At 39.2% G+C, this 16,261-nt stretch overlaps 1 protein-coding gene and 1 long non-coding RNA gene across 2 annotated transcripts; one reads left to right on the plus strand and one right to left on the minus strand.

Annotated features, from left to right (window-relative positions):
* The first annotated feature begins 423 nt into the window (after positions 1 to 423).
* LOC125502039 lies at positions 424 to 2,773 on the plus strand. Its single transcript, XR_007279843.1, has 2 exons — positions 424 to 558; positions 742 to 2,773. It is a non-coding gene; the product is annotated as an uncharacterized LOC125502039 (long non-coding RNA).
* A 147-nt stretch (positions 2,774 to 2,920) lies between these two features.
* LOC105683578 (dihydroorotate dehydrogenase (quinone), mitochondrial-like) lies at positions 2,921 to 6,450 on the minus strand. Its single transcript, XM_048659503.1, has 2 exons — positions 4,554 to 6,450; positions 2,921 to 4,395 (listed from the first exon to the last, which is right to left on the minus strand). Exon 2 carries the CDS (start codon positions 4,345 to 4,347, stop codon positions 3,166 to 3,168), a length of 1,182 nt encoding a protein of 393 aa, XP_048515460.1. The 5' UTR covers positions 4,348 to 4,395; positions 4,554 to 6,450; the 3' UTR covers positions 2,921 to 3,165.
* Positions 6,451 to 16,261: the final 9,811 nt, after the last annotated feature.

Genomic DNA, 16,261 nt, shown 5'->3' on the forward strand with positions numbered 1-16,261 from the left:
CCGGTAGGTCGTTTCGATCGGATTCACCACCGTCGTCATCGTACAGCCAGCTATATCCAAAACCATTCCAACATAATTCTGTAGGAGAGAAACCGCGGGTGTGGTTATTCCCTATACTGTGATTGGGCCCCAGAAAAGCGGCGCTCTCATGGCTACCGCTTGCCGCGCTGGCAGCTGATATCAGAGCCCGTCTAGTGGCAAGTCAACACAATGGCGGCACAGAATAGAAGTGACGGAATCGTCATTGTTGGGATGTGTGTTGTATTTTACATGCCCTTGTGAGAGCACTCTTAGTTCCATGAACGAACATAAATAATCTTGGTAATAAAACTCTGAATAGTGCGACATGTTTGTCGACTTGATCGATGATCGAAATATCGGGTGTTCACTCACCAGCTCGTCGTCCGCTTGTGAGGTTAGAAGGACAAAGCTCGTCGAATCATTGGTAATCGCTACCGACAGTGATTGCCTTATAAAGTTTTCAATATATCGTAAAACAGATGTATTGATTGATGCTATGCAAGGTGATCAAGTTCGTCGAATTCGCGAAGCAATCACGTGAGTAACAAACAGCATGGGTGCGAGTCAATCATAAACTTTAAGTTTCTAACGTATTCCAACGTACCCACTGTCTCGAATCAAAACAACCAGCAATTCCTCTTGTTCCACAAGCATACGGATATCGCAAAATACAGCAGTTTCTGCTTCAATGACACAAATCGAGGGTTCCTATTCCTACAGGAAAACCAACGCCGAACGATCCAACACTACAACCCGGATTTCACAAAAGGATGCTTTTCCTCCTGGCACGCCACAAACTTGGGGTTCCTTTCCAATCCTACTCGGCTATACAACCTGTAACAAAATCAGAGAGAGAAAAACTTTCTAAGATGGAGGTCTCCCGCTGATACTGTTCGTCATTACAAGTCGCAGGTGACAAAATCCAACCTACCTCTCCCAAAGTTGTATATAAGTCAATCATAACCAATGCCTCCTTAATGTACCTGCTGTGCCGTATCAACGCAATTAACACTTTCCTTTCCACCACAAGCATTTCAATACCGAAAGATGCAGCAGTATTTGTCCTAATACGACGAATCAATGGATCCTACTTCCACAGGTGAAATGAAGTCAACAAATTCTTTGGCTCTTTCCATGTGAAGTCACGGAAGAATTCGGTTTCTCTTCTGGGACTTCACAAACGAAAAGCTCCGCTCCAATCCTACCCGCCGACAAAAGTTCCAAATGACCGAAACGGTGGAAGACTTTTCAAAACAAAGAAGGTTTACGTCCAATGAGGTGCGTCGTCAGCTGCAGTTGAATCACTTACTGGCCACGCACCCGGCAGTTGTCGGTAAGCCAACTATGACGACGTTTGCCTGCCATTGGTACTTATCATATCGCTTCATCACAACCAACACATTCCTTTGTCCTAGGAGCATACTGATTTTGAAAGATTCATCAGCACTTGTTCTATTGCTACAGTCCAAGAGTTCCTTCCCAGAGACCATCTTCGAGCAAACTGACGATGAAAAATCCGGAGCTCCCTTCCACATCATCCGAAACCAACTAGTCTTTCTCCTGGCACAACACTCACGAAAAACCTTTCCAAAAGCGATCCCACTAGGGGAAGAGAGCTGTAGCGAATCGAAAGGTAAACAACTTTCCAAAACGTAGGTCTCTTTGACAAGAATCTTGCTTCAATAGCTAGATCGAGTTCTGGTCGCCGAATGTGACTCAAGTATGACGTTCATCACTCTCTCAACCCTTTGTACAGCAGTTGTTCATAAGTTAACTATTATCTTTCTTTTTATTTCATACCTACTGTACCGATTCATCATAACTAACACTCTTCGATCGATGTCAGAGTACTTTATTCTTCTTAGGTCTGTAGTCAATATACTTCAGTTTCAAATATCGGCCATTCCACCCGAACTGGGTCAGTCATCTCTCAAATATTTACTCAATTTGGCATATCGATTGTCCACGGTAAGTTAGGATTTCGTGCCGGAGGATTTTTGAATTAGTGTGAATTTCGATTCATTATTACCAATCGAAGAATTGAGCAGCTTTTACTTCAAAAAATCATAACTTTGTCGAAAATTACGTTAGATTCAAAATCAAGTTATATCTTTGGAATCAGCTGAGCTACAGTTTTCCTGGTGGAACAATAAGGGGTCAAGTTGTGCGACGTCGTCGAAATCATAGAGAATGCTTCGAATTTTACGTCGACCGGGGTGCTGCGGGACGATCGGCGGGGACCGTTTTTTACATCGTCCTCACGTGCGTGAGAATAGCATGCCTGGTACTCCTTCCGAAAACGAATGGAAAAGATGCATACTACCTATTTTCAGTGGGAATTATGGGAAATATGTAATGAATATAATATATACGCGAGTGGGTTATTTCACATGAATATGGATCGGGGGTTTCGGGACTAATCTGGCCCGAGCACGAGACCCTAGTGTATAAAGAGGATATTTCATATCGCATAAAAGATGTACCCATTAGTCATAATCATATATCGTATAATTATGTAAGAACTCCTCATTTTTTTTACAATACAATCATATTGCAATTCAATAAAGAAATAAATATATACAATGAAAAATATCTGCCGCTTGGTACACACGAGTGTCCACTATATCAAATTTGTTGGCGGTGTGTAGAAGCAAGGGAAAAACAAAATATACTTCTCCTATATAACATCATATAACTCGTCACTGTAGCAAGCAAGCTTTGCACAAATATTAAAGACCATTTGATTCTATTGCCTGATTCGAATTCTTTCAAACTCTCTGCAGACCATACATAGACATACATAGACGACTAATTGTAAATGCATCTGTAAATGCGTCTCTACAATATTTATAGTTCTCTTCGAACTCACGTCAATTTGACTCAAATCGTAAGATTTTATTCATCCCTGAAATTCTGTTTATGACGCTCGATGGCTTATGATCGACATATTTCATATTTTTTAATACACTTTCGTCAGAATGTGAGATGTACGTGAAGATATCATCGTGATTCGATTCCTGTATACACCATTCGAGGTCTGGGAGTTCTGTCAGTCGTACGGATGTTAGTAGCCGAGAATGAGTTGCAGGGTAAATCGTACATGGCTGTAGTTGAGATATGAGAATTAGAAATAAGACTTGATCACTAGGTTTTAGACTCAATGGAATCCTTGCCGATTGCATCAACCACAGAGGTGTACCCATCCTTTATTAAAAGTTCGTTCAATTCTTTTTTTATTCGTTTCACAATTGGAGGGCCGTGGTATATATATGATGTATAAATTTGGACTAACGATGCTCCAGCTTTGATTTTTTGATAAGCATCTTCACCAGTGAATATACCACCAACGCCTATAATCGGTACTTTCCCATTAGTCCTACGATACATGTCTCCAATCATTGCAGTCGAAAGGTGCGTCAGTGGGGCTCCGCTAAGACCGCCAGTTTCTTCTCTATGGAAACTCGTTAAATTTGACCGTTGGATGGTAGTATTAGATATCACTAGTCCGTCTATCTTGCATTTCGATGAATTGATAACATCGGCTATATCTTGCCGTTCTTGTTCACTCAAGTCAGGAGCTAGTTTAACTAGCAAAGGTGGCTTCCTAGCTAACCCTTCAAACGCCATGTTGATCTTAGATATCAATTCTTCCAGATGGCTTTTATCCTGTAAGGCACGCAGCCCGGGAGTATTGGGGCTAGATATGTTGATCACAAAGTAATCGGCTACCTCTGCAAATTTTTCGATGCCATCTATGTAATCTTGCACGTGGTCGGGAGTAGTTTTATTTTTGCCCAAGTTGACTCCAATAATTCCTGTGAAGTCTGTATGACTTTTGGTATTCTGTAAGCGATCAAAAACTGCTTGGTGACCATCGCTATTAAATCCATACCTATTAATAACAGCTTTATCTTCAGTCAGCCGGAAGACTCTGGGTTTTGTATTCCCATCCTGTGGCACCGGCGTTACAGATCCAACTTCCACAAATCCAAATCCAATTTTATGCAGGCCATCAACTGCTTCTCCCTGTTTATCGAATCCAGCTGCTATTCCCAAGGGATTGCTGAAGTTTAATCCCCATACTGTAGACTTCAATCTCATGGGATCATCGTAAGCCCCATTGGAAATGAAGTCGAACTTAGCTGCCGCTATGGCGAGGTTGTGTGCCGTCTCTGGATCAATCAGGCGAACGAGTGGCATCACCACATTGTCATAGAACTTTTCATTTCCAGAATAGATGTTCGCACCGCTGAATATTACCAAGCCACCTCCCGCAACTCTTATGAATGCTGCGATTTTCTCTTTTGAAGTCAGCCGAAAAACCATTTTCCTGTTGTTTGGGACTGCAAATCGTGTTCAATATCCAATTCGAACCTGTTGAACGATAAACGACTTGATGATGATATGTCATAAGGTGAGGAATCGCTCTAACCTGAAGCTCGGTCGGTTTTCACATGATAAGTTGAGGACCTATTAACGAGCACGGTTACATCACTGTTTTATTCGCACTGGATATTCATCATTCTACTCACACGCTAAGGATTCTTGATTTGATCATTCATGCCCCGTATCTGTTTCGCTTACGAGTATAGTGATGTATCAAACGCTTGTAAATATCACACATTTGCGACACTGTTGCGACTCACCGCCAATTGTTACCATCTCCAGTGGTGTCGATCGAACTGATTGTCATCGACACTGGCTCTGAGCCTAAATATAGTAGGCGGTGGGCCTAATAGGCGGCTCTTGCAAAAGTGGAGAGCCAATCAGCACTTCACCGAATATTACGATCGGTGAGAGGTAAAAGTAGGAGGAGCGAGAGAAATACAAATAAGTAACTAGATGAAAACCATTCTCACCTGTCCGATGTGTCTGTTGTTAATTCCAATAATGGGAAATGAAAAACTTTACATTTTCGCGGTCGAAGATTTATCCGCAGGTACATATTTCCAACAAGGATACCTCTTTCTTAGAATCATCGAGAACACCTGCGACGCCTCGTAGGGACTTTCCATGAACGATCCTTCGGTGTACAGACAATAGAGGTCATAATAGAAGAATGGAGAAACGTGGTTATTTCGTGCGTTCAAGCGACGATACACGAATATATGTGTGAGAAATAAAATTAACAGCTTTTATTGAGGGACCGTAAAGAAATGTATGTGAGCAATATTCAAATCATGTCAATGAAGAAATAATTTTTAAATGATTGATATTGAAAATCAAATATCTTCGAAAATTTCCAGGGATCGTTCTGGCTCAGACGTTGGGAAAAAATACTATTTTTGCAAATTTTTTCCGGAAGTACTATCATGGATATTGATATGGGGTTCATTGAGTTCAACAAATACACTATTGGAATACATTGAAGAATATTGGATAATTATGTCGAATCAGGGCTGCGGCTCAAAAGTGGTCCAAATTTTTTTATTCACTCTATATTGTCAACACATGATACCCCGTGTGATATTATACTGGGGGACGCTATACATTTCAATAGAAGAAAAAAAAAAAAAAATTAGCATGAAGATATGAGAAGTCAGGTGATAAGTTAGGGATATGGCACTAATACACCCGTTACAATTCATTGTGTCGTGAATGATTTTATTATCAATATTTCTTGTGGTTACTCACCTTCTTTCGTTCAAAGTGAACATAGAATCTCAAGACCACAATGTGTTTGCAGTGCTTGTTGGGTTTGTTTGGATGCAAATGAATTATTGTTAGTGAATAAATTTGCGCGCGCGCGTGCGTGTTGTGCGTGTGTGGAATATTCGAGATTTGCTCGGATATGTTTGAAAAATTATAATGAAGTTTTTTCATGGGGTTTCATGGCGTCCCCCACCATACAATTACATGGGCTACCATCTGTTTGCGATGAAGAACATGGGAAAAGAATTTGTACCACTTTTGAGCTGCAGCCCTAGTTTGACATAGTTACTTTTACGGTAGAATTCGTTTTTGAAAATTTTTTCAAAGCTTTCATGATTATCAGATGAATCTCTATTTAGATCAAACTAAATTTCTGCTCTTCCAGAAAAGAGACTCCTTATAACCGGAAAAGTTTGAGGTTCATTTACGGAATTACTTCTGAGATAATTGTCTCATTCTGTTGAAAGTTCCATAGGATTTTGATTTAATTGATCAGAAAATTTCGGAGGTTTGATGTCCATTTTTAAATATTGAGAATGATTCGCCGACCTACCTAACAAATGGTTTGTAGCGAGAATTGAATTATTAACGGCTAATACTATACGATTTTGATTAGCAGTTTTTAAGCCAACTGCTTTTTCTGCTTGAAGTATTCGAACCTGTTCCGTTGATTCCTGTGGTGATTGTAGTTTTTCCTTCTCTCTTTGCAACTCATCTCTTTGTCTAGCCAAGTTTTCCTGCTCCAATCTCAATTGTCCTAATTGTTCCTCCATTGTTCTGTTTTAAAGGTGACACGGCTGTTGTGTGCCCCTTTTGAGGGAGCACTACCTTTCGTTATAACTAGGATCCGTTGACTGGTAGAAGATTAAAATCCAAGATCTAAGAATAGTTGGAACTTTATTTGTGAGCAGATGAAATTGAGTTCTTTACAAATATAAGTGTTGCCAGTTCAAAGAGAGAATTGAGAGTGGCCGTTCCGAGGTGGTCAAACCAATATGGCGATAGTCAGTTACTATGAATTTTAGCCGGTAATTACTTCGGCAAATTAAACCTGAAGACTAAACATCCTGCCGCAATCGGCCATATTCAATATGACTCTGTGGCGACATATGATGAAGAAATAATAAGCGAATAGATTAGGTGGGGTTATAACGCGGCCTTTTTCGTTTAGCAATAGGTGATGGCGTCAATATCGCTGCTGCCTGATTACAGCCCTCTTTAGCCCTAGTAATGATTGGACTATGATTAATTTCACCCATTAATAGTTCATCCATACGCAATTCTCACATTCATTCGTAAAATATTCGAGTCTTTTGTTCGGGCGCCAGATGTAAAGTTACAGAAGGTATTTAAAAGGCATCATCATAATAAATAATAATGATATCAGTAATAGAAATGTTGTGTCATAGAAGATGCCCGTTTATTGTAAAGTATTGGAATGCGACAATATTAAGTCAAGCCTGAGCATTCCCACCTCATTCACGCATGTACATGAATAACATAAAACCGGCGCGGGTAAGTATAAAAAACCTTTGTATACATAAAAATCGACTAAAAATCAGTGTATGAGTGTAAAGATGAAATAGGTATGATAAAATTGTCTCTGGGGAGATTCACGTGAATAAAACGGTAGGATCAATTTTCCTTGATAGTTTCTTGGTGTTACGTCGGTAAACGCTGCCACCAATCTTACGTAGCTGAAAGGTTCACCGGCGTTATTATTCAGGTTCGTTCTCCGAATTATGCTCGTTTCATGCAATTAAATGCAACTGCAGGAAAGGATTCGAAGTGATGAAGGTGATAGAGAGTTTGTAGATGATTATGATGCGAAGTATATTTATTTGCCAAGCTCGCGGAGGCTTATAAGCGTAATCAGACGTGTTTCAGTCTCGAAGAGTAATGATTATTTTTGACCAGGCTCGGTGAGGCTTACAGGTGTGTTTGATGAATATTTGTAGAGTGACCGATCCAGGATTTTGGTGTGTGTCTAAGGAACAATGTCCTGGAAAACTGTACTGTTTGGTTCTGAGTTCAGAAGTAATTTTGATATGAAGATTAAAAATAAGGTAAGTTCGGTTTATTGAAAGAGGGGCTAGGTGGAGTGGGAGTGCACGTGTAGCTGACAGGGTGCGAATCGGGAAGTCATTGCACTTGCATGTCATGCTGATGCAAGGTCGAGCAATGACCAATGGCAATTGAAATAGTCAGGCAGGAAAAAGGATATCGGGTTGCATCCGGTTGAATTGGTGGTGATAATTGATATGTATTGGGAATTGGTAAGAATGGTCCGGCGAGACGTTTGGACCGAGGTCCGGACGTAATATGCAGTAAATATAAGAAAAAAAAAATTTCGGAATTTCGAAAAAGTATAAGAGACCATTTTTGTAGAGCGTTAAATTTCCTACAAGAATCAATGCAGTTTATTTGATAATAATTATTACTTAGTCAGCAACAAAATTCAAAAAAATAAAGTAATTTTTCTTTAAATTCTTCAATTTTTTACCTCGAATATCTTTGAAATTGTAAGATTCATCGAAACAGTATGGGAGACAATTCATGTAGAGCATTCAATTTCCTACAGATATCGACCATAGTATGGGCTTAACAAGCTATTGGTGATAAAATATGACTTTCTATATATCAAACTGAATTTGGAAATCGATGATGAGGAGGATGTTCCTATTAATATTTAGAGCCCATGCTGGGTGTATCCTTTCTAAAGGTGCCTAGCAACAAGTTTTCGTGTGTGAGATTCAAAAAAAAAAATAGAAGTTTTTTTTTACCTACCCTAATATTCATATATATTTTTAGAACATAGCGGTAATGGTCGCTAACTCGAGTCAATGCAGGTTCAGTAGTAAAGCAGGGTGGCCACAGGTCAGGGAAAACCTGGAAAACCTGGAAATGTCAGGGAATTATTAATCGGTCAGGGAAACAGGGAAATGTCAGGGAATTTCGTCGTTAGCCAGGGAATTTTTTTAGGCGTGACTACAAAATTGGATTTCACTATCAACCGAATTGCTATTTTTATAAATGGACGTGCGAAGTCGATTCAAATAGACCGCGTATGACGCTGTGCGGCGCTTGGCGCTTGCGCCGGAGCATCAACCGCAAAGGCTCGCGGGCAAGTCTGTGCAAGTGTGAAAGCGCAGCTCCACTCACCGTGGCTCGAAAAATTGAAGCTGTATTTTTACTTTCATTCAAGGTACGTAAAACATTGAATTCACTCGACATTTGATGGTTTATTATCGAGGTTAGAAACATCAATTTTATCGAGCAGGATGCCGCAATAACATATCAACAATCATAAACACCGTAGCTATGATAATTCCGAAAAAATTCTTAAAAAGACCATAAAACACCTTGTTTGTGTTTATTCAAACATAACATAGGGGAACGCGGGGCAATATGGGGTAGTGGGGCAAAATAGGGACCTCGAAAATTTTGTAAAAATTCGTTCAAAATGATCGAAAAGGACTCAAAACATCATTCTGGAACTAAATTTTTTTTTCTCTCATGCTTTCCTTAGGTACCCCGTTTTGCCCTACCTTCCCCTATATCGATTTTTATCATTTCGAATTGCATTTTGTCAGATATTAATAATGAATATCGTGTGTGTAATCGCATAGGGTCGTAACCACCAAAAAATGCAATTTTTGTGGCGAAAGGGCGTATAATTTTTTTTCATATTATTCTCTCTGAAAATGATCCAAACGGTTGAAGCAATTGAAATTAAGAGATTGGAAATGTTCATGCAAAAGCTCTCGATAACAACCAAACGCATGGATCAGTCGAACTGAGCTATGTTTCAAAATTTTTGAATATACAAGTAAAAGGTCGTAACCTCAATTTTTTTCTTCTTTCTTCCATGCTTTAGTACAGCCTCATGCCTCTAAGAACGCGATATTTTTCATATTTTACTTGCATAGCTACTATCTACGATATATACATATATATGTATACATACATATACAAAACTGTGAAAAACGTTCGAATTTTCTCACCGTCGCCATTAATAGTCAGTTTTCATGAAAAATTAACCGTTACATTTGTCAAGTTGACTCGTTGAATTTCTAGAACATTTGCCTAATTTTACTTCATCATTCTTTTGCGGTATAGATATCGAGCCCATAGACGAAAAAAATGGGACCTACAAAAAACACCAAATTCAACGAAGAATGGCTTCAGGAGGTCGATTTCTCCGCGTGGCTCAAAGCTGTTTCCGGTAAACCGCATAGTGCTCAATGCACTTGGTGTCATACTACATTTTCGCTAAGCAATATGGGTAGACGTGCGCTTTCAAGCCACGCCGAATCGAAAAAACACCGAATTATATGGAACACCAGGGGGAAATCCCACGATGTTGCTGCATTGCTCTCACCCAATGCACTTCAAGTTGCGCCAATCATCCCGGCTATCAGGAATCCGTCTACATCTCAATCAGCTTCAACTGCAAAAGCCTCTACCACGACATCGCTATCGATCGATTCAGCAGAACAGGATGGACCAGAAATCCGTTCATTGCAACTGCCTAGGATTACCTCATTTCTGTTATCAGAGAGTGTGACTCGTGCGGAAATTTTGTGGTGTTTGCACACCGTGGAAGCACACAACTCATTGCGTGCGGCTGCCAAAGGTGTAGCACTTTTCACGCTTATGTTTCCGGACTCAGCAATTGCCCAAAAAATACAATTGCAACGTACGAAATTAGCGTACCTATTGGTGCATGGCCTAGCCCCATTTTTTCATAACGAGCTCGTTCAAGACTGTAACAATTGCACTGATATTGTGGTTGGGTTTGATGAGTCTCTCAATAAAGTTGCGCAACTTGGGCAAATGGACATTACTGTCCGTTTCTGGTGTCAGCGAAATAACCAAGTGACAACGAGATATTTCACATCTGCTTTTTTAAATCACGCGACTGCTGCAGATCTGCTACGCGCATTCACATCGGCTCTGTCCGAGCTCAAAATCAAGATGCTTCTTCAAGTCTCCATGGATGGGCCGAATGTCAATGTCAAGTTTCATCGTGATCTCCGTGAGAGCTTGGCTTCGGACCCTGACGATCCCCTGCTAGTTGATATTGGTAGCTGCGGTTTGCATACCGTAAATTGTGCATTTAAGGCGGGCATCAAAGCAACCTCATGGCAAATTTCCGAATTTCTCCGTGCTCTCTACGTTATCTTCAAAGACACACCAGCTCGGAGAGGAGATTATACACACTATTCCGGCTCAAAAGTATTTCCGCAAAAGTTCTGCAGCGTGCGATGGCTAGAAAATGATTCAGTCGCAGAAAGAGCGGTTGATATCATACCTAACGTCAAAAAGTATATTGAAACACTGTCTAATAATAAAATACCTGACACCAAAAGCTTCAAAATTGTGCAATCGATATTGAAGGATCCTCTATTAACGTGCAAACTAAGATTTTTTCAATCTGTCGCAGCCGAGGTGCAACCATTTTTAACGGAGTTTCAAGCTGATAAGCCAATGGCTCCTCTGTTATTTGAATCTTTGTGCAAAGTGATTCGAAACATCATGAGTAGATTCGTTAAAAGTGAAGTCTTGAATGCCGCAAAATATGTACACGAAGTCAACTTTTCTGACAAACAAAATCTTCTCGATATCAAACACGTCGATTTGGGTTATGCAACTCATGATGCGATGCGAAAAGTACGTACCCAACTAAATGACCGTGATATATCAGTATTTCGTCAAGAGTGTCGAAATTGCCTCCAAAAATTGGGTGAAAAACTTCAGATGCGTTCTCCTCTGAAATTTACGCTTACAAAAGGAATATCCTGTTTGGATCCTGAAGTAGCTGTACGACCAACCATTCGCGATGCTCGTATTGGACTTGCTCTGAAAGTCTTAGTGGAAAATCGGCGAATTACTGGCGTCGATGCTGATAAAGCTCACAGGCAATTTATGGACGTTTGCAAAACAAAAATGTTCGAAGAATCAATGGGAAAGTTTTCTAGAAAAAACGATAGATTAGATACTTTATGGATGTCGCTGGTTGAAGGAAGAGAAGGGGAGACAGCAGAACTGACTTCATTTCTGAGAAAAATCTTGATCCTGTCCCATGGAAATGCTGATCTGGAGAGGGGATTTTCAGTTAACCGAGAGTGCCTAGTTGAAAATCAAAAGCAGGAATCACTAATCGCACAAAGGCAAGTCTATGATTTCGTCACGTTAGCTGGAGGCGTTAAATCAATTATTATTACGAAGAAAATGATTCATGCTGCTCGCAACGCCCGAACGCGATATCAAGAAGCCTTGAATCGGCAAGAAAAAGAACGGTCCCAAAGTGATCTTGCAAATGCTGAAAAGAGAGTAGTTACACTTCAGCTTCGAGAACTTGAAAAGCAGAAACGTGAACTGATAAGGAATGCCGATACAGAAAAAGCGTACCTGGACGACCAAATAGCCTTGCTCAAGAAGCAATGCATCTGACTGCAGTTCGAGCCAATTATGAGTTGTTGAACTTCTTATTCTTTCTATCAAGTACCTGTATTTGAATACTATAGTCAATAATTAGGGTTAAGTAAACGAGGGATATTGATGTGCTTCGAATTTCTTTGGTTTCATAAAAACCATATTTAGTGATAACTTTCTGTGATAAAACTCGAAATGTTTCATTTGAGAGCTTCCTCGAAGTTAAAAGTGCAATTTAATGAAAATAAATTGATCTATATAAAACTGGTCGAGAATTGTTTGTCATCTTATTTCATAAAAAAGCGGACATGGTGATCACATATTCATCAATTTTCAAACTACTCTTTGAATGTAACGAATGAGATTCAAGTATCCCAATTTCTTGCTGTTTTGTTCCTCTATTCGATCAGGGAAAAACTTAATTGTTAGTCAGGGAAGTCATGGAAAAGTCAGGGATTTTTTTTTCTCAGATCGTGTGGCCACCCTGTAAAGGGCACAATCAACGATAAAAATATTAGAATCCAAATTAGAGGCAGACAAATCTGCACGAAATAATTCCAATCCGATAAATTATGGCAAATGCAAAATAAATCAATGGGTTCAGTGCTATGTAATAAGTTGAGCAAATTTTTAAAATACAATTATCCGAGTAAATGAATTGAAATTATCTTAGAATATGCTTTGAGGAGAATGCTTGTTTAATATACTTGGTGAAATGCCGTTTGTAGTCTGAAGGCTAGCCAACGACAAAACATCGAAATCGTTTACGAAAAAAATCAAGTAATAGACGAACAAAAACTGTCGAATAATTGAATATGATTTGAAGATAGATTCAGCATGCGAATATGAATCAAAGTGCAAAGCCCGGCAAAAATATAATTTTGTTAGATGTTCTTCTCTAAATTGGAGTTGGAGTGCGTCGCGGATTGTATAATAGTCATAATATATATAGTTTTATTATAGTCACATAGTCAAACATATGTACTGACAACGATGTAGTAATAAACCTACCACATCGTTGTACTGACAAACGATTTCTGAGGAAAAAACACATTTGAGCATCGCTATGCTGTGCTAAGACTGATTGTGAGCCACCAAAGTCAAATAATTATTATGAATCCCACAAAAGGCACCTACAGTGCAAAAAAGTTCGCCAAGTACATGAAATGTTCAACACTAATTAACATCAAAATATGTATATCTAATGATTAATTAGAAAAATTTATGAATAATAGAAAAAAAAAAAATCCAAATCAATTACTGTGCCAAGTACATGGAACTTTGCTACACGAATAGAAATTCTCGAGAAGATTGGAATAAAAATAAAACATCCCTAATAATTAATTAAAAGATGACGAAATTGGAAAGCAATCGATGAAAATCAATTCAATGAATCGAAAAACAATAGAGATTGAAAAAAAAAATCAAATTAAAAAAAAAATAAAAAACAAAAATTGGAAGTACGTAGTTCTTGGCGGGCTGGTGTTATATTGTCCTGCAAGAATTCTGAATTTTTTGTCCTAAAAAGCCCGCCGAATCCTACTACCCCCAATTTTTTTTTTTTATTTTTTTTTTTAATTTCATTTATTTTTTCTTTATTGTTTTTTGATTCATTGAATTGATTTTCATCAATTGCTTTTCAATTTCGTCATCTTTTAATTAATTATTAGGGATGTTTTATTCTCATTCCAATCTTCTCGAGAATTTCTATTCGTGTAGCAAAGTTCCATGTACTTAGCACAGTAATTGATTTGGATTCTTTTTTTCCTATTATTCATGAATTCTTCTAATTAATCATTAGATATACATATTCTGATGTTATTTACTGTTGAACATTTCATGTACTTGGCGAACTTTTTTGCACCGTAGGTGCCTTCTGTGGGATTTCATAACTTTTTGTATTTTGTCAGGCCTGAATGGAAGCTCGCCCCCGATAGCGATGAGATTCCGCATTTGCTGTCATATTGTTGGTATGTGTGTTGTTCAATAAAACGACAATCCTCATTGCGCTTTCGTGCACTCGATAGAGCGCCTGCTCGTTTGAATGTACCTTGCGCTAGACTTTACCGAGTCTCTGAATTAAGTGATCATCACACTTGTGTTTTACGGTTATCAAATGATTATGGAGCTCTACGTGTTTGCTGCGACAGTTAAAAATTTCGTGAGTCAATTTTATATAACTCATGTAATAGGTCTTATGTCAGAAATGCATTGACAACTGCTAAACTATAACATGGTCCATAGTTTTTCAATTCGCTGTTCGTATTTGTGGAATGGCAATTGCTAAACTATAACAGAGTCCGTAGTTTTTCAGTTCGCTGTTCGTATTTGTGGAGTTATATTCTTGGCACTGGGTGCAGTGTTCTCCGATTATTATTTTACCCGTATGAATGTTAAACTCTTAGCTGTGGCTCATTAGGGGTGCTCCATTATCATGGTTTCAAGAACTGCATCTCAATTCGGAGAATCGCGTCTGAAAAGCATTAAAAACTCGAAGCTGTAGATCCTCATCAAATAGTCGAATAACTTCTGTTGATTCGTGGATTTACAAATTTACGATATAATTAAGGATGCATAACCTGTAGCTATCAGCTGCTCCATCCTTTATAGATATTTCCCCCCCCCCCCCCCCCCCCCCCCCCCATCGTGCGCAACTATAACCCTGAATGCAGCCCTCCTCCTTTTTCATCCGGGCTTGGGACCGGTAATGGCGGAGTTACTGACATGCAGGCGTTATAGTTGTTGCATTCATGTTATATTGTTTTTTCTATTTCATAAACTCATTCTATTGCGAGTTACATTAACCTCTTCGTTTGTCTCATCTCTTATGCGATAGGTGGAAAACTTTGATTATATACGAAGAGTAATATTTAGATTGTTGGGCTATCAATCGGCTCATCTACTATTTGCTGGCAGTTTTGCATCCATTGATTTCCTTGGTCGATTAAGGGTGCCCTGCGTGTCTTTGAAGAGGACGAGTATTGCACTTCGGTCTACCAGCTATATTTGTGCAACCATAAACCGTGCTTGCAGCTTACCTCCGTTCTCGCCCAGGCCTGTGACCGGCGATGGTGAAGTTACTGATGTGCAGGGATTATAGTTGCGATTCTATGGCATTTGCCTAATTCTTTTTTTATATTTGTTTTTATATTTGATCGATATGTCTTACACCGCATTTAAATTTGGCGCAAGAAGAATATGTATCCGTCCTTTGCATTTCTTGGCCAGGTTTGCTTTCTGATATTCTCGTTATCAGCGTTCACCCAGGCGAACATCCCTTCTCGTAGCGTGCTTGTATAATGTCCTTCCGTTATGTTGCGGTCATGGTGGAAAATCGCACCATCTACTTTGTAACTTTTTGCGCAGATCATAATTTTCTCTGTGGGTACTGCTCTTATGCTGTACTTGTTCGATCTCATAACTTCTCCGTTTTCTACCGGAAATAGCATCAGCTGAATAATTAAACAGCTGTTTGATGATAATATTTCAGTTTTCACGCACATTTCTTCCGATTTGCAAGTACCGCACGATCCTTTTACCGTTTTCCAGTGCGATAGATTATCGTTGAATATGTCCAATAACCTTGGTGTTTTTTTGCAAGGTTTAGGCAGTGCCAATGACAATATTGTACTGCATTCGATCAAGGTATTAGTATAACCGCAATTTTTGCAGAGCAGTTTTATCGTCAGCTGATGCTCAACAATCGTGCTAAGGTCATTGTGATTAGAAATTAGACCGGTTAAAAATTCGGACGCGTCTTGCCGCTCATTCGCAGTAAACTGTTCACCCACAAGTCTTCTAGCGGTAAATACATTCATCGAGGCTTTTGAGTTAGCATAATCATTAATTAACGTTCTCAAGACATCATCTGTTTCATTTTGACGCAATAAATGGTCTCTGAGTGTTTTGCAGTGTAATATACACTGGATTGTTGCGTTAGCGTAACAAGATACGTGATCAACATTTTGTAAGCCTTTTATTCGCCACGAATTGGCTGCAGTTTCTTCCGCTGGTGCCTGACATGTGACGACATCTTTCGGTATCGACCATCTGCAGTCAGGTATCTCCTTTGCTTTCATCGACGTGAAAGTCATTGGCATCAGATCTGGACGATACATTTTCCTCATTCTATTATATTCTGAAATGGCTG

The sequence above is a fragment of the Athalia rosae genome, chromosome 8 (assembly GCF_917208135.1).
Source record: "Athalia rosae chromosome 8, iyAthRosa1.1, whole genome shotgun sequence".
Lineage (NCBI taxonomy): Eukaryota > Metazoa > Arthropoda > Insecta > Hymenoptera > Athaliidae > Athalia > Athalia rosae.